An 18172-nucleotide genomic window follows, 5' to 3' on the forward strand; every position below is an offset into this window, starting at 1 on the left:
TTGTCTCTCAGGGGAGATTAGACGGCGGATAGGTAAACCGAGTATCCATGTGTATAGGTCAATGCCAGTTTGATGTATGGGTATTTTCAATATTAGGTGGCCATCATTGCCCTGAAGACAAGGCCATGATTTGGCTGACCTACACAAGACATTGACAGCTGACAGGGCTCACGTCACGTCCTGCACCTCCCCAAAAAAAGGGGTGACACGTCTGCCTTATTCCCCCTGACTCAGTGTTTGACCCTACGACTCGGAAGGGTTAGGCGAATGGGGATGTTTGGGTTGACTCCAACGATATGTCACATAGTCACATTTATCGGGAAACGAGACCCCAAGTGATGTTGGTTACCTTACTATGGAAATGAGTATGGTAACACTATAGGGTCTCCAGTGACCACCACATTTCGGTCTTTTAATCCCAAACCCCAAGTACCCCCACCTCCCCTTTTATTACCACCGGCTGCCGACCTTTCCACTCCTAAGCAGCGCCTTTCATTTTGCCTCATGTATTTCTCTGTGTTTTCTTACCCTCCCGTGTCTCTCCCGCTCCCCCCCCCCTCTATCTTCCTCATTGCACCTCTTCCCTCTTGTCCCGATGTACGTCCGGCCTCCGCTTTTGGGCCTTCACCTTCGATTGCACAGGACTGGACTCTTCACGCCTGACCTCGCTTTTGAAGCCATTGTGAAAAAGCAGGTGCAGAAGCTGAAGGAGCCGAGTCTGAAGTGTGTGGATATGGTAGTAAGTGAGCTGATCTCCACCATCCGAAAGTGTAGCGAAAAGGTAAAAAAAAATCAACCTGGGGGACAGACTAATTTAGCCAGATACTCTACGTTTGTGGTCAGCGGGCTTCATCAATCCTGATTTGACCGGAGAGGTCTATGTGACGGCCATTGACTCCTTACATGCCATTCATTTGTACATATTTCTGGATGTTCTTTAGGGTAAATGAGGGATACAGAGTTTTTTAAAAACCTATTTCCTAAAATCTTGAGAAATCTTGTTGGTAATTAATTCTAGGAAAAATATCCAAATTAACTCTTCTGAAATGAACAACAAAAAAAGAAACAATCCCCATGATTTCCTAACTATGATGGTTTTTGTTTTTTTTAAATCCGCCATACAGTTCCAGAGATATGAGACTTTTTAATGTTCTTTTCCAAAGGGGTGTGGCTAACAAGGTAATTATGCAAATCAGCCTAAAGATACGCCCCAGAGGATCCAGTAAGCAATGTTCTCTTGGTAAAGACCATACAATTCATCATATCTCTGCAACCGTAAGGCGGATCTAAGAAAAATAAAAAATGAAGTACTTAGGAGAGCAACATGAATAAATTAAAAGTAAAAAGTACTTAATTCACCGTTCCTTTTTAAACAGACTGGAAACAGAAGTATCAACGAAACCAGAGACACCCAGCCGTTGGCAGTAGTTTTGTTACGGTATGCCAACATAGTACTGCAGAAAAATGTGCAAAACATAGCCCTCCATACAGAATAATTTGCCCCACATAGCCCTCCATACAGAATAATGCCCCCCACATAGTCCTCCATACAGAATAATGGGCCCCACATAGCCCTCCATACAGAATAATGGGCCCCACATAGCCCTCCATACATAATAATGGGCCCCAGATAGTCCTCCATATAGAATAATGGGCCCCACATAGCCCTCCATACAGAATAATGGGCCCCACATAGCCCTCCATACAGAATAATGGGCCCCACATAGCCCTCCATACAGAATAATGGGCCCCACATAGCCCTCCATACAGAATAATGTGCCCCACATAGTCCTCCATACAGTACAATGGGCCCCACATAGCCCTCCATATAGAATAATGGGCCCCAGATAGTCCTCCATAAAGTATAATTTGCCCCGCATAGCCCTCCATACAGAAAAATGGGCCCCACATAGCCCTCCATACAGAATAATGGGCCCCACATAGCCCTCCATACAGAATAATGGGCCCCACATAGCCCTCCATACAGAATAATGTGCCCCGCATAGTCCTCCATACAGTACAATGGGCCCCACATAGCCCTCCATATAGAATAATGGGCCCCAGATAGTCCTCCATAAAGTATAATTTGCCCCGCATAGCCCTCCATACAGAATAATGGCCCCATATAGCCCTCCATACAGAATAATGGGCCCCACATAGCCCTCTATACAGTATAATGGCCCCACATAGTCCTCCATACAGTATAATGGCCCCCACATAGCCCTCCATACAGTATAATGGTCCCACATAGCCCTCCATACAGTATAATGGCCCCACATAGCCCTCCATACAGAATAATGTCCCCACATAGCCCTCCATACAGAATAATGTCCCCACATAGCCCTCCATACAGTATAATGGCCCCACATAGTCCTCCATACAGTATAATGGCCCCCACATAGCCCTCCATACAGTATAATGGTCCCACATAGCCCTCCATACAGTATAATGGCCCCACATAGCCCTCCATACAGAATAATGTACCCACATAGCCCTCCATACAGAAAACTCCTCTTTTTAGCTAATGGAGAACATGAGATTATTGATCCTTGGGCTAAATACAGAGGTTTTCAGCGCTCGGATCATGCACGCTGCCGGCTGGACATAATAATGGGAACATATTTCCCATCATGAAGCATAAAGCAATATATTATAGTGGTGAGAATAGAATCTGTATCAGACGTCTCCCACCGAGAAGCCGAAATAAAAGAAAATATAATAAAAGCTTAAAAGGTGAATGCAGAATCCCATAATCCCGGCAGCAGAATTCATTTCCTAACGGGGGAATTTGATTATCCTTTTTATGAAATGTGCATTTCTATATTAATGTCCTTGGGGACATAATTATATATAGTGCTCATATATTCAGCAATTTATTGGGAGGGGGGTGATCAATATGAGCTTGAAACTTAACCCTTTCTCAATTGCACCTAACATTGGCTGAGAATTTGATATATGTTTCATTCAGCCATGTTCCTGGGGTAAAATGATAAAATAATGGCTGTGCTCGGCCACCACTAGGGGGAGCTCTGCGCATACTGTGTTACTATTGAGGGTGAAGTAAGCTGTTGTGCTCCCTCTAGTGGTGGGCACAGACAGTTACCGTATTTCTCTGAAAGTAAGACAGGGAAAGATGGGCCGGGGCTTATTTTCAGGGCAACCCACATTTGTTTTTGAATAAAAAAAAAAACAACAACATTTGTGTAGATATAATCATATCACATTCCAATAACTGTGTGTAACACATGAGTATATATATATATCCACACACACTGCACATACCCATGTATACATAAACACTGCACATACATATCAGCCTGTCTACTGTAGTTACGTGTAACGTCCTGGAGGTGGATTCACGGGACCGTGCACCGGACTCCCCCAGAGAGGCAACCCGGAGCTAACCCCTATACAGGGACTGTCCGGTCACCCCACCAGAGGGCCTAGATGCACGGTAGCCGGAACACTAGGGGTACGGCATAAGAGTCCTTCAGGGATCTGCACAGGAATGTCTCTGAGTCCAACGGGCACCGTAGGCCGGACGGATGACTGGGACCGGGTTCAGTGCCTGGTAGGAATGTGGGGCCCCGTGGTGCGGTGTCGGTGCAGCTGTGCATTACCTTCAGGGACTCCACGCGGCTGGATCTTGTCACAGGTAGGAAATCCTCTATTTTGATTGTCGTGACGCCACTCTCAGAATTGCGGTCAGTAGAGACCGCCACTGCAGGTTAGGGGTGCCTGGGGCTGATGGTGGGTGCAGTCAGTTGTAATAGCCTCCTGAGAGTGAGGCGTACCCCAGGGCCCCGTGTAGGTGCGTGGAACTACAAGTCGCAGAATGACTCACACGCACAAGCAGAATGTCTTTCAGGGGTTTTACTCACTGAGGGTGGCAGGGTGAGTAACCCGGGCGTAGCTGGGATGAACCAGGCTGGAACCAGGTGTCCTTCAGGCTGACTGATGAGGGTGGCTACCGACTCGCCTTCCTTAGCCCTTTGCGTTTTGGGGTAACCCCTGCTTGAAGCCCTGCTGGGGTCGCCCAGGGAAGTTGCTGGTGCCTCTCTCCCCTTCTTTTTGGCCCGTTTGCTTGTAGCCTGGACCAGGTCACTCCGGCTGCTTGCCTCCTGTGAGCTATGGGCCCTCACTTTGCTACGTGGCTGCGGACTCTGTGGTGTTGTCTTGGGGGTGTAAAGTGCCCCCTCATGCAGGTTTGGCAAAGGACAGGTGGATCTATCCCTGCACTGGGACCTGTTACCCGTTTGGGCCTGGTATCTCCCTGGCAGTCTCCTTACTCTGCACTCCGTTGCTCTCTCTTTAGTCGTGGGTGGATTTCGGGCAGCACTACCAGGTGACCGATCTCTCCCGTCGGTAGTCACTGCGCGTACGTTGTCAGAATTGTGTAGAGCTACAGGGTCTGCTTCTGCCCTCCCTGAACTTCACCACTCAACCGTCTTCGGCTCACTGTTTCCTCCTCTCCTGTTCTTGCCTACGTCACCTAGCAACCAGGCTCTCTACCACACCCCTTGAGTGGAGATGGAGGCTTCGCCCCCTCCTGGGATCCCCAGGGGTCCTCCCAAAGGTACATGTGTGAGACCTGATCACTATGCGCCTGTGTAGTCACACCTCGGTCAGCCTTCTGGATTACCTGTTTTGTACTGTCCCCAGCATGGGTGCAGTACTCAGTGGTGCCTGACCAGGTCAGGGGCGCCACAGGAACAGCAGACGGGGTCCGGGTCCAGCGAGACGTGCAGGCTGATGTTACCAGGTGGAATCGGGGACTGGTGACGGGTTCAGGCTGACGGTAGATGGCGGGATCCTCAGCAGACGGTCACCGGGACACTTCCTGGGGAATCAGCAGTCAGGACCGGGTTAGGGTGGCAGGCGGACTCTGCGGAAGAGACAGAGTTAAACAGGAGATAAGGCACAAAGGGACCTGAGCACCCAGCTATGGGAACAGTTGATCAGGCCCCGCCCATAAGTAACAGGAAGTCTTTTATACCCTGCACCTGCAATCAGCCGTATCCTGTTCCAGGGACACTGGCCCTATAAGACCAGGCGAGTGAGCGCGGCCCTATAAGACCAGGCGAGTGAGCGCGGCCCTATAAGACCAGGCGAGTGAGCGCGGCCCTATAAGACCAGGCGAGTGAGCGCGGCCCTATAAGACCAGGCGAGTGAGCGCGGCCCTATAAGACCAGGCGAGTGAGCGCGGCCCTATAAGACCAGGCGAGTGAGCGCGGCCCTATAAGACCAGGCGAGTGAGCGCGGCCCTATAAGACCAGGCGAGTGAGCGCGGCCCCGCCCTATAGACATGCATGAAGCCTGGGAGCCAGAGGCACATACAGGAGGCCAGAGGGACCACCGAGAAGGGAGCACGCGGGATGCAAGGGAGCAAGAACGGGACCAGCAGCCGCAATCGGTGAGCACGTGGACCGGATCAGTGGGTACGGAGCGGGGTCGTGATGCTGAGACTGGATCAGTGGGTAGGGAGCGGTGTCGTGACACCGAGAACGGATCAGTGGGTAAGGAGCGTTGCCGGGACCCCGGGAGCGTGACATTACGAGACCCTTGGTGACATTATGGTCACACAAAGGTCCTTAACCCAGGAATAGTAAAAATCCTTTGTATAACACATTAGTGTATATATATATATTTTTATATATATATATATATATATATATATATATATATATATATATACTGTATATATACATACAGTATATTCATTCATATTCACACACTGCACATACATATCATCTCTAGACGCCTGTAGTTAAGAGGCCTTTGGTCACATCATGGTCACATAAAGGTCCTTAACCTAGGAATGGGAAAAATCCTGTGTGTAACTCATGCGTGTACATATATATATTTATTTATTGATAAATTCGCACACCGTACATACACATGTATACATGCAACACTGAACATACATATCATCTCTAGACTCCTGTAGTTAAGAGGCCTTTGGTCACATCATGGTCACATAAAGGTCCTTAAGTTAGGAATAGAAGCACTCCTGTATGTAACACAGGTGTGTGTGTGTGTGTGTGTATATATATACATATATATATATTCCCACACTGCACATACACATGTAGATATACACACTGCACATACATATCAGCTCTAGACTCCTGTAGTTAAGAGACCTTTGGTGACATCACTTTCAGATAAAGGTCCTTAAGTTAGGAATAGGAACACTCCTGTGTGTAACACATGAGTATATATATATTTATTTATTTTCTTTATTTTTTTCACACACTGCAGATATACCTGTATATATACACACTGCACATACATATCAGCTGTAGACTCCTGTAGTTAAGAGACCTTTGGTGACATCACTTTCAGATAAAGGTCCTTAAGCAGCGGTTATACCTCGGAATAGAAACGCTGGGGGTCCCTGTGAGAGTTTGACGTCCACTAATGCCGGCTGACTGTAACTAGGGCTTATTTTTCGAGTAGGGTTTATATTTCCAGCATACTCCAAAAATCCTGAAAAATCACGCTAGGGCTTATTTTCGGGGTAGATCTTATTTTTGAGGAAACGGTAGATTTCAGTCATTTTAGCCTAGATTGATGCAAAGGTTCCCCGTGTGGAACGTCCACTAATTAATAAGTAAATTAGTGAAAAATTTGAATTTTATTTTGATTTAAAAAAAGGCTTTAACATAATTTGCCAAATTTTAGAAAAAAAAACCCCACTCCACATGGTCCTCGTCTCATCCTATAGGTATATACAATATGTCATAGACCTCTCTGGCTCCAAACAGGATGAAGAAGTAAATGTTGTGGTGGGTCGGAGTTATGGTTCTTCGTAGGCCGTCTTCTCTTAATAATTGGTAAATAGTCTGTAATCGGGGAGGGAGGACTGTGTGCACGTGATGAATGGCGCATGCTGGTGATCTGATTCATGCTCAAGGTGGCTCCGCTTTGGTCTGATTTGCAGGGGCAGGAGCTGACAATTTTATCGTTATGTAACCTACCGCCAAAATCCTACAGCCCCCCCATCCCTTAAGTCTGCATTGCACAGATGTGAACAGGAACTTAAAAGATCTGCTTAGAGACCCCCCGAGACCACCAATGCCAGTCACAAAACACGATAGATGATAGATTTGATTGCACCTGCCCCTGAAAATCTCCATATTTCCTGTGTTAATGGTCTTTTTGGTGCGGTGCATTTTCTGTGCTTGTGGTCTTCATGGTCTTCTCTGCATGCACCCTTCCCATCTTCTAAAGAAATGCCATTTAAGAACTAACTTTCTAAAGACTCAAAGTCAAAGAAGGCTTAAATCCATGTATTTTGGCCTAAAAATCACTTTTGCAATTGGGTTTCATTAAAAATTTTGCAACGTTTGGCTTTTACAGGCTCTTTGTTCCTCTGATCATAGCTGATTGCAGAATGAGTTAACTGAGAAGCCATAAGTGAGCTCATTTTTACAGTGATTTTGTAACTATTTTATCTGTCTTTATATCACATGGTTGTGATGGGATAACAGAGGACTGGGGCTCCTAAACTGGCCCTCAGGCTACTGAAGCCCTAGGTGTCTCTGATCCCGGAGATACATCTGATAGTGAGGATGTCTGGGCCACCATCCTTGCCCTGCTCCTGAACAACCCCAATCTAAACTGGCCCTAGCTGTCCCTGATCCCAGAGATACGTCTAAAGGTGATGATGCCTGGGCCGCCTTCCTTGCCCTGCTCCTGAACAACCCTGACCTAAACTGGCCCTAGCTCTCTGATCCCAGAGATATATCTGATGGTGACGATGTCTGGGCCGCCTTCCTTGCCTTACTCCTGAACAACCCTGACCTAAACTGGCCCTAGCTCTCTGATCCCAGAGATACATCTGATGGTGACGATGTCTGGGCCACCTTCCTTGCCCTGCTCCTGAATAACCCTGACCTAAACTGGCCCTAGCTCTCTGATCCCAGAGATATGTCTGATGGTAACAATGTCTGGCCCACCATCCTTGCCCTGCTCCTGAATAACCCTGACCTAAACTGGCCCTAGCTCTCTGATCCCAGAGATACATCTGATGGTGACTATGTCTGGGCCACCTTCCTTGCCCTGCTCCTGAATAACCCTGACCTAAACTGGCCCTAGCTCTCTGATCCTAGAGATACGTCTGATGGTATAGATGTCTGGGCCACCATCCTTGCCCTGCTCCTGTATAACCCTGATCTAAACTGGCCCTAGCTGTCGCTGATACCAGAGATACAATTGATAGTGACAATGTCTGGGCCGCCTTCTTTGCCCTGCTCCTGAACAATTCTTATCTAATACCCTCTCACCGTCACCCCAGAGGAAGCCTGGGACAGGACTGGTAGAACCCACAGATAAGGACAAATAGGGGAAACCAAAACTCGATCACACAGCTAGCAGACACAGAGGTATTAGACAACAGGAAACCAGGAGACAACGAGAGAATGCCACAACAACTCCATGCACAAAGCAATACAATCACAAGCAGGACTGGGAAGCAACAGCATACAGCCCGTTGTAGCTAAAGCTATAGTTGGCATGGGAAGACAAGCTCCTCCATCTTAAAAAGGCAGAGAGTGACTGTGATAGGTCTTCCCAAAACATGTGATCCAAGAGGTAACCAGCAGGCTAGCAGAAATTAACTCTTGCTAGCTTAATCACTAATGAGAACACAGCTGGTCGACGCCCAAGCCTGCCTGTGCAAGTCAGAAGCACCAAAGGAGGCATAGAGAGGAGTGTCAGACTCTGCAGTGTGAACAGCGTCACATGCCGCCATGACACTCGGCGAGCTTACAGCTAAACACCGTGTGACAGTTAAAGTTTAGCTCAACTTTGATGTGGTCATAAATTAGGACTGATAGAAAGGAAACAAGCTCACTCATGGATTCTCAGTTAACTCTACTGAAAAAAATGGAGGTCCTCCTTTGATAATGGTCAATACTAATTATGGGGTCATTTTAGTCAACAGTACCTTCTCCTAAAAAATTCTCTATTCCTTTAAATGGCATTCCTTTTTTTGTATTTAATAAATAGAAATCTAATTTATTCATTTTTTGTAATTTCCTCGTCCAGCCATATTTTTTTTTTTTTTGCTTCCGAGCTCGCATAGAATTTTCTTTTCCATTATATAAGTGAGATGAACTACGCTATGATTATAGCTGACAGCCCGGGCCAGATAATTGGGAGCGCAGGATTGTCGCTGCATAGATAAGCATGCTGTAAACCTTGTACTGTCCCTTAAGGGAAGATCTCCGGGATTTCCTTAATAATCTGGATTCCAGTTTTTGTGTATCCCGACTTCCCCTGTAGGAAACAGGAAGCCATATTGTTATGTGAACTTGGGAATTTCATCAGGAAAACACAAAAACTTAAAAAAACCCCCATATTTAAGATATTCCCAAAATATCACAAAACAATTCCGGGGTAAAAAAAATTATTACCAGGCGTAGTTGCCTCACATCATTGGATCTAAGTGTTACCTAATGGGCAGAAAACAGGGTCTTACATCAAGGAGAGGGCTAAATCAAAGTAGGCCTCCAGTAGAGGCGCAGGATGAATGTCCCAAGGACCCGACCAGTACTTTTTGGTACATGCCTTCATTCCTTACCCTAGGAAATATCCCACTAGATTGATGGGTTATGTAAGGTGTCCCTAGAGAATTAAGATTGGCCCAAAGTTGCCTCTCATCATTGGGCTTTAAATCAAAGTAGTACTTAATGGGCAGAAAACATGGCCAGACATAAAGGAGAGGGCTAAATCAAAGTAGGCCTCCAGTAGTGGCGCAGGATGAATGTCCCAAGGACCCGACCAGTACTTTTTGGTACTTGCCTTCATTCCTTACCCTAGGAAATATCCCACTAGTTGGATGAGCATTATGTAAGGTGTCCCTAGAGAAGTAAGATTAGCCCAAAGTTGCCTATCATTGTGCTTTAGATCTAAGTGTTACTTAATGGGCAGAAACAGGGCCATACATAAAGGAGAGGGCAAAAGAAAAGTGAGCCTCCAGGAGCGGCGCAGGATGAATGTTCTAAGGACCCAATCAGTTATTTTTGGAACAAGCCTTCATTCCTTACCCTAGGAAATACCCCACTAATTTGATGGGTTATGGGGGCATCATGTAAGGTGTCCCTAGAGAAGTAAGATTGGCCCAAAGAGGGCCATACATAAAGGAGAGGGCAAAATTAAAGTGGGTCTCCAGTAGTGGCGCAGGATGAATGTCCCAAGGATCAGACCAGTACTTTTTGGTACATGCCTTCTTTCCTTACCCTAAGAAATACCCCACTAGTTTGATGGGTTATGGGGGCATTATGTAAGGTGTCCCTAGAGAAGTAAGATTGGCCCAACGTTGCCTCTCATCATTGGGCTTTAGATCAAAGTGTTACATAATGGGCAGAAAACATGGCCATACATCAAGGAGAGGGCTAAATCAAAGTAGGCCTCCAGTAGAGGCGCAGGATGAATGTCCCAAGTATCCGACCAGTACTTTTTGGTACTTGCCTTTATTCCTTACCCTAGGAAATATCCCACTAGTTTGATGAGCATTATGTAAGGTGTCCCTAGAGAAGTAAGATTGGCCCAAAATTGCCTCTCATCATTGGGCTTTAGATCAAAGTGTTACTTAATGGGCAGAGAGGAGAGGGCAAAAGAAAAGTGGGTCTGCAGTAGTGACGCAGGATGAATGTCCCAAGGACCCGATCAGTTTTTTTGGTACAAGCCTTTGTTCCTTACCCTAGGAAATATCCCACTAGTTTGATGGGCTTATTGGGGCATTATGTTAGGTGCCCCTGGAGATGTAAGGTTGGCCCAAAGTCTTCACTGGTGCCTAAAATCAGGTGCAGCATCTTCCTTTTATGCCCTTGGCTTTGGTGGACTTCCGGAATCCATCTTTATTGACTTTCCTGCTTATAAGAAATCTCCTCCCACACCGATCTGTGCTTCTTCCCACAGCTAAGTCAGTACCCCCATCTACGGGAGGAGATGGAGAGAATTGTGACCACCCACATCCGGGAGAGAGAGGGGCGCACTAAGGACCAGGTAAGAAGCCGAGGGTGGGGGGAGGGATGCGTGTCTGAACTGGGTGCTATTTGGGATATTGTCGTGGACCATGTTAGCTCGAGTCCAGTTGGTACGTTTGGCAATGTTGGGTAATCACTACAGCCGGGGTCTCTTCCTGGGGTCCGTGATCCCAGTGGCCACATCCATGATTCAGGGGTGCCCACACAGGACAGGATTGGAAGACTTGGGGTGGGTTTGGACACTTTTCAGTCTGCTCTTCTCTCTCCTCACAGGTCATGCTGCTGATTGACATTGAACTCGCCTACATGAACACAAACCATGAAGATTTCATTGGCTTTGCTAAGTAAGACTGCGTCTGCAGGACATGAGCATGCACCTGTACACAAGGAGAAGGGGCGCACTCACCAATCACTAGCACACCCCGCAGCGTCCTACAGCCTCTTACCGATACTACATCCTGGTTCATAATGGCCAATTTTATCTTAGTTATTGCTACTAACGCCCCCTTCTCCACTCCCTCCTTCCACTCATCCTTCCTCCTTACTTTCCTTTTTCTTCCATCCCTTTCATCCTACTTCTTTCCCTTCATTTATTTCTCCCTTTACCCCTGCTTTCTCCTTTCCGTCTTCCCTCTCTTCTTGACTTGTTTCCTTTCTTTCTCCTTTTGTTTCCACCTTTCATTCCCCCTTGTCTCCTACCTCTCTTCTTTCCTTCTCCCGTTTAGTGTTGCCATTCTTCTTGACTTTCTTTCCTTCTTTTTTTCCTTTCTCTTTCCTTCAGTTACTACTTTAGTTCCACCTTTGCATCCTTCCTTTCTTTTTCATATCTATTGCTTAATTACCTCCTTTCATCCCTTATTTACCTCCAACGTCGCTTCTACCTTTAGTCTTTCCACTCCTCCTGAATTTTTTCTTTCTTTCTTTCTTTTTTCTTTCCTTCCTCCATTTCTTCTTTCCTAACCTACCTTATCTCTCCTTCCTTCTTTCCTTTTCTCTTCCTTCCTCCATTTCTTCTTTCCTAGCTTATCTTATCTTTATCTTCCTTCCTTGGGTTATTTCATCTCTTTTTAACCCTCTTCTTCCTTCCTATTTTCAGTCATCTTTTTATTTCCTTTCGTTCCTTTATTTCTCCATTCCTTCATTTCAATGCTTCTTTCCTTTCTCCTCCTCTGCGTTATTACATCTTTTTATCCTTTTTTTCTTCCTTCTCCCATTCTTCTTCCTTCATCCTATCTTTCTTCCCTTCTATCATCTATCGTCTTTCTCCCTCCCTTACATCCTTCTTTCCTTTCTCCCCCTCTGATTTCTTTCTATCCTTCTCCCATTCTTCTTCCTTCATCCTTCCCTTCTATTGTCTTTCTCCTTTACATCCTTCTTACCTTCCCTTACAAACCAGTTATACACAAAGTTGAGAATCAGCCATCTACAACCCCCCGAAATCTTAGGAACCCTTACTCTTCCTCTTCTGATGTCTATACCACTCTCCGCCTAGGCCGCAGCCAGCGCCACCATCATCTGGAGTATTTCCTATGCAATCTCCAAGGTATCTGCTGACACCAGCACTTGGTTGTGGCAGGGACAGATTGGTGGAGGATTGGTGGAGGATTGGTGGAGGATTGGTGGAGGATTGGTGGAGGACTGGTGGAGGATTGGTGGAGGATTGGTGGAGGATTGGTGGAGGATTGGTGGAGGATTGGTGGAGGTCTCGAAATGATCATCCTCAATAATACTTGCGGGAGAATTACCAAAATTCTAAATAGAACCTATGTTTAATCCCCCTGATCTGCTCCTTGGATGTGGCTGTCCAACTAATCAGACAAGTAAATTCAGTAAAAACATCTCTTCTCACGATTCCCACCATCTATCCATGTGGTTGACGGGGCCTCGGTCCGTGACGGATCTGCAGAGACAGGTAACCCGATCGTGTGCTTTTCCTTGTAGTGCGCAGCAGAGAAGCAGCCAAATGAATAAGAAAAAAGCCTCCGGAAACCAGGTGAGAGCAAGATACATCCTAATGTCTGGACGTCTGATCTTACCGAAGAGGCACAAATAGTGTGCACTGCATATAGGGGAAGACGTCCCTTACAAACCCACCTTCTTGTCCCTTCAAAACCCCAATAAAGAACTTGGGGCCTCATTGCAAAAAAAAAATGGTCCCTACTTTTAGACTCTGACTGAGCTATTCCTGCATTGTCACACTAACCTCAGTAGAAGTCCGAGTGATTTCGAACTTTTTCACTCCTCCATTTTTTTGCAGGAAAACCCCTTAGTTAAGTATCCCTTTCCAATGTTTTGCTTACTTTTTACTGTGTATTTACAGCATTCACATACAGGGTGTAAGGCACAACACACCACCCATGGAATAGGGGATATATCGGTGTTATATGCTGTTTAAAGAGGACCCGTCACTTGAAAAAAATATGTAATTTTTTTACCTGGTGTAAAAGCCGCTGTTCTCCTGGTTCCGGCGCTGTTTTTATTTTGTTCCTACGCCTTTCCGTTCCTGAGATATGACCCCCTCTTCCTTGTATATAAATCAGAGCTTGGTGGCTAAGGGGGTGTGGCCTCACAGAGAAGCGCTAATGACCACGCCCACTTAGTTTTGTATACAGGGAAGAAAGGGCCATATCTCAGGAATGGAGAGGCGTAGGAACAAATGGAAATCAGCGCCAGATTCAGGAGAAGAGGAGCATTTACAACAGGTTAAAAAAATGCATATTTATGGCAAGTGACAGATCCCCTTTAAATGCAGTACCCCTTATCACAACTGACATGATAACAGGCTATCCGTAGATACAAATGTAACAGTGCCCCCATCTAATATAAATCAGATGAAACACAATAATTTTGGAATGAAGTCCTCTTTTCTTTGTCCATTTTACATGCAAGAGCCCTTTAATATGACCCCATGTTTTATGTAACCAATAACCATCTTGAGCTGTGGTTGTACCTTTATTTCTTCCTGCATCTGTGGTATATTATGCAACATTTAGGCCTTTTTGGGTAATGTCACCTATCAGTGTCAGGCTGACCATGTCATTAAGCTGCGGCCATTTACAGTGCAACCACATCATGGACCGCAGGCTTGGCGAGTGTGCCCGTGTGTATGTGCAAGGTGAGAGTGAGGCGGACGACGGGCATGTCATGCACGGGCTGTGGAATCTGCAGCGACTCATAATTGGTTCTGCACCCGCGCTGCTAGTAATGTATATCCCTCTTCTTCTGCTCCCATCTCTCCTGTCCGCTCTGCTGCTGTTGCTATGGTTACCCTGTGCAGGATGAGATCCTGGTGAGTAGTCAGGCAGCGGCTGAAAGCACAAGATGGAGGAAGTGCATCCGGGCAGCTACTATAGGCAGACCTCCTCACTACCCCATGTGCATTGCCGATGTTCTTCAGCTGTTTCTGAGAAAGCAGGGTGGCAAACAGTATGGCCGTCATTAGATCTTTAAAAAAGACCTGTATAGTATAGTTTTGTTGCTATTTCATTCTCTCTGTTCCCCTGAGCATTTCGCTTTTTTTCTTTTTTAAATCTGCCATACGGTTCCAGAGATATGGGCTTTTTTACCAGGGGATGTAGCTCACATGCTCCTCAGGGGTGTGTCTTCCGCATAATTACCCTGCGAGCCACGCCCCTTTATAAAAATTAGCAGCAAATAAAAAGGCCCATATCTCTCTATCCGAATGGCGGATTTTTAAAAAATAAAAAACATTATGCTGAGGGGAGCTGCGTCAATAAAATAAGAGAAAAATCTGGCCACTTTTGATCTACTGGGAGCCGTTCTAGAAATTCACATCCCCTTCAGTTTTTGGAAACCAAAGGGGGCGGAGTTTAATCACCCATCTTAAGTGCCTGGTTTAAGGGAACTTGAATGTCTTAATTATGCCTACAGATATGCTGCCTTTCCTGCAGTGAAGGCAGTCATGTTGGTTGTTGCCTGGCTTTCCCAGAAACCGATAGGCATCAAAGAAGAGGACAGTAAAGGACGTAGATGTAAATCGGTAACATCTGGAGAAATAGACTGTTCTGGCAATGTATACATGTGCGCGGATCGTATCCTCAGTTTACCTCGCATACCATTGCCGGCGCGTGACATAGTCTGCTGAGATGAATCATAAAGAACATATGGCCAGGACCCCTTTAAAGGGGGGTATGTCTCTTTAAATTGACAATGCGCAGGCCCAGATGCACCGTCTCCTCGTGCTCAGTCCCCCAGCCCCTGTGTGTCCTCATCTCCTTTCCTCCTGTTCCTTCCCTTCTTATAAACTCTGCGTGTAAGACCAGAATTATAACCACTAGCATCGTGATTCAGGTCATGGTGCTCCACGATTAACCCGACGGCCATCTTAATATTAACATAATATCCAGACGTTCCCTGCAAATCCAGCTCTAGTCTCCATTCACGTAATGGTGAATGACTTTTAGTAAATTACAATATGCCTATGATGAATATGGATTATATCTGCCAGGTATTTTCATTAGTATTATTTTTTCTTAAAGGGCCAGGCACCCTAAAAAAATAAAAAAAATAAAATAATAATAATAATAATAATAATAAAAAAAAAAAATCAATGGGTCTTTAATGAATATGGATTATATCTGCCAGAAATGTCCATTATTATTATTTTTTCTTAAAGGGCCAGGCACCCTAAAAAAAAATATAATAGTAATAATAATAATAATAATAATAATAATAATAAAATCAATGGGTCTTTGATGAATATGGATTATATCTGCCAGGAATTTCCATTATTATTATTTTTTCTTAAAGGGCCAGGCACCCTAAAAAAAGATATATAATAATAATAATAATAAAAAAATCAATTGGTCTTTGATGAATATGGATTATATCTGGCAGATATTTTCATTATTATTCGTTTTTTTAAAGGGCCAGGCACCGTAAAAAAAAATCAATGGGTCTATGATGAATATAGATTATATCTGCCAGGTTTTTTCATTATTATTATTATTTTTTCTTAAAGGGCCAGGCACCCTAAAAAAAAAATAATAATAATAAAATCAATGGGTCTTTGATGAATATGGATTATGTCTGCCATATTTTTTTCATTATTATTATTTTTTTCTTAAAGAGCCAGGCACCCAAAAAAAAATCAATGGGTCTATGAAGAATATGGATTATATCTGGCAGATATTTTCATTATTATTGTTTATTTTTTTAAAGGGCCAGGCACCCTAAAAAAAAAATCAGTGGGTCTTTGATGAATATGGATTATGTCTGCCAGGTTTTTTCATTATTATTATTTTTTTAAAGGGCCAGGAACAAAAAAATAAAATAAATAAATGGGTCTATGATGAATATGGATTATATCTTCCAGGTTTGTTCATTATTATTATTTTTTCTTAAAGAGCCAGGCACCCTAAAAAAAAAGTCAATGAGTCTTTGATGAATATGGATTATGTCTGCTAGGGTTTCATCATTATTATTATATTTTTTAAAGGGGCAGGAACCCGAAAAAAAAAAAATCAATGGGTCTATGATGAATATGGATTATATCTGGCAGATATTTTCATTATTATTCGTTTTTTTTAAAGGGCCAGGCACCCTAAAAAATATTAAAAAAGTCAATGGGTCTATGATGAATAGCAATTATATCTGCAAGGTTTTTTTCATTATTATTATTTTTTCCTTAAAGGGCCAGGCACCCTAAAAAAAAACCAAAATCAATGGGTCTATGATGAATATGGATTACATCTGCCAGGTTTTTTTTCATTATTATTATTATTATTTTCTCTTAAAGGGCCAGGCACCCTAAAAAAAAAAATCAATGGGTGAACCTTATGAGGTTTTCTATTCCGAGCTGGGTGACAACTATTATGGTTTGCAACCCAGCTTTCCCATGTTCATGAAAGGCATTTCTGTAATCTAAGAAAGTAGACATATATGGCTGAGAGACGCCATGCAAGAACACCGTGGAACATCTTTTCCATCTCATAAAGCGATGGCATAGAGCTAGGAGATGATCCTAAATTTAGGGGGTTGCACCCTTTGTAGACCGATTTTCAAACATGGTCTCAATTTGCAACCGTGATTCGGGATCTGGACCCAATATCAACAGCGCCATAGATATTTATGGAGGAGACCAGATATTGCAGTCTGTACTTGGACTGTGTTTCATTGGTGTCTGAATTCAGCCTTACTGGTTTTCCCCTGGCCACTCAGCTGTGCGGCCCCATGCAAGTGAATAGGGAGCGCTGCTCTGCAGGAAAACACATGTGTGATGCTAGCCTCTATGTGGCGCTAGACACTACTTGCTTGCAGTGTGAATGGAGGAGTAGTCAGACAAGCCGGGATCAAAAACCAGGAGGACACGACAGGGCACAGGCAGGGACGTAGTCAAGACACAGGCCGGGGGTCAGGATTCCAGGAGAGTATGTATAGGATATAGGGAGAAGACTGGGACGTGGTCAGGAGGAGGTCCGAGGTCAGAAGCCAGGAGAATACATATCGGATACAGGCAGCATGTAAAGACATAGTTAAGACATAGGCCAAGGGTTAGGATTCCTGGAGTGTACGTACAGGATACAGAGAGCAGACAGAGACGTGGTCAGGATAAGGTCTGAGGTCAGAAGCCAGGAGAATACATATCGGATACAGGGAGCAGGTAAAGACATAGTCAAGACATAGGCCAAGGGTTAGGATTCCGGGAGAGTACGTACAGGATACAGGGAGCAGACAGAGACGTGGTCAGGATAAGGTCCGAGGTCAGAAGCCAGGAGAATACGTATAGGATACAGGGAGCAGGTAAAGACATAGTCAAGACACAGGCCGAGTGTCAGGACTCCAGGAGAGTACGTATAGGATACAGGGAGAAGACGGAGACGTGGTCAGGAGGAGGTCCGAGGTCAGAAGCCAGGAGAATACGTATAGGATACAGGGAGCAGGTAAAGACGTAGTCAAGACACAGGCCGAGTGTCAGGACTCCAGGAGAGTACGTATAGGATACAGGGAGCAGACAAAGACATGCTCAGGAGAAGGTCCGAGGTCAGAAGCCACGAGGTAACGACCAAGACAGGCATTGAGCAGAGAAGAATCAATAACAATCCAGGGTCAAAAAGCCAAGTTCAAGACACTGTACACAAACGGGAGCCGAGAACACTACTGAGGAACCAAGAAGTACGACTGGCGACATTCTGGGAGAGCATGTTCAGTAATGGAAC

General features: G+C 45.0%; 1 protein-coding gene across 18 annotated transcripts in view; it reads left to right on the forward strand.

Moving 5' to 3' along the window:
• Window positions 1-18172, forward strand: part of DNM1 (dynamin 1) — a 207900-nt gene that overhangs the window by 130998 nt on the left and 58730 nt on the right. For 11 of the 18 annotated variants that reach the window (XR_012725326.1, XM_075324717.1, XM_075324701.1 and 8 more), the window contains exons 11-14: window positions 10927-11013; window positions 11268-11338; window positions 12936-12987; window positions 14272-14283. Coding sequence is in view for 17 of the 18 variants with exons in the window: in XM_075324717.1 (XP_075180832.1) it covers window positions 10927-11013; window positions 11268-11338; window positions 12936-12987; window positions 14272-14283 (222 nt within the window). In the remaining variant the exon portion in view is untranslated. Of the gene's footprint in view, window positions 1-642; window positions 782-10926; window positions 11014-11267; window positions 11339-12935; window positions 12988-14271; window positions 14284-18172 lie in introns of all 18 variants that reach the window. The other 7 variants (XM_075324714.1, XM_075324715.1, XM_075324707.1 and 4 more) reach the window with 3 other exon arrangements.

This window comes from Anomaloglossus baeobatrachus, chromosome 9 (assembly GCF_048569485.1).
Source record: "Anomaloglossus baeobatrachus isolate aAnoBae1 chromosome 9, aAnoBae1.hap1, whole genome shotgun sequence".
In the NCBI taxonomy this organism is placed as follows: Eukaryota; Metazoa; Chordata; class Amphibia; order Anura; family Aromobatidae; genus Anomaloglossus; species Anomaloglossus baeobatrachus.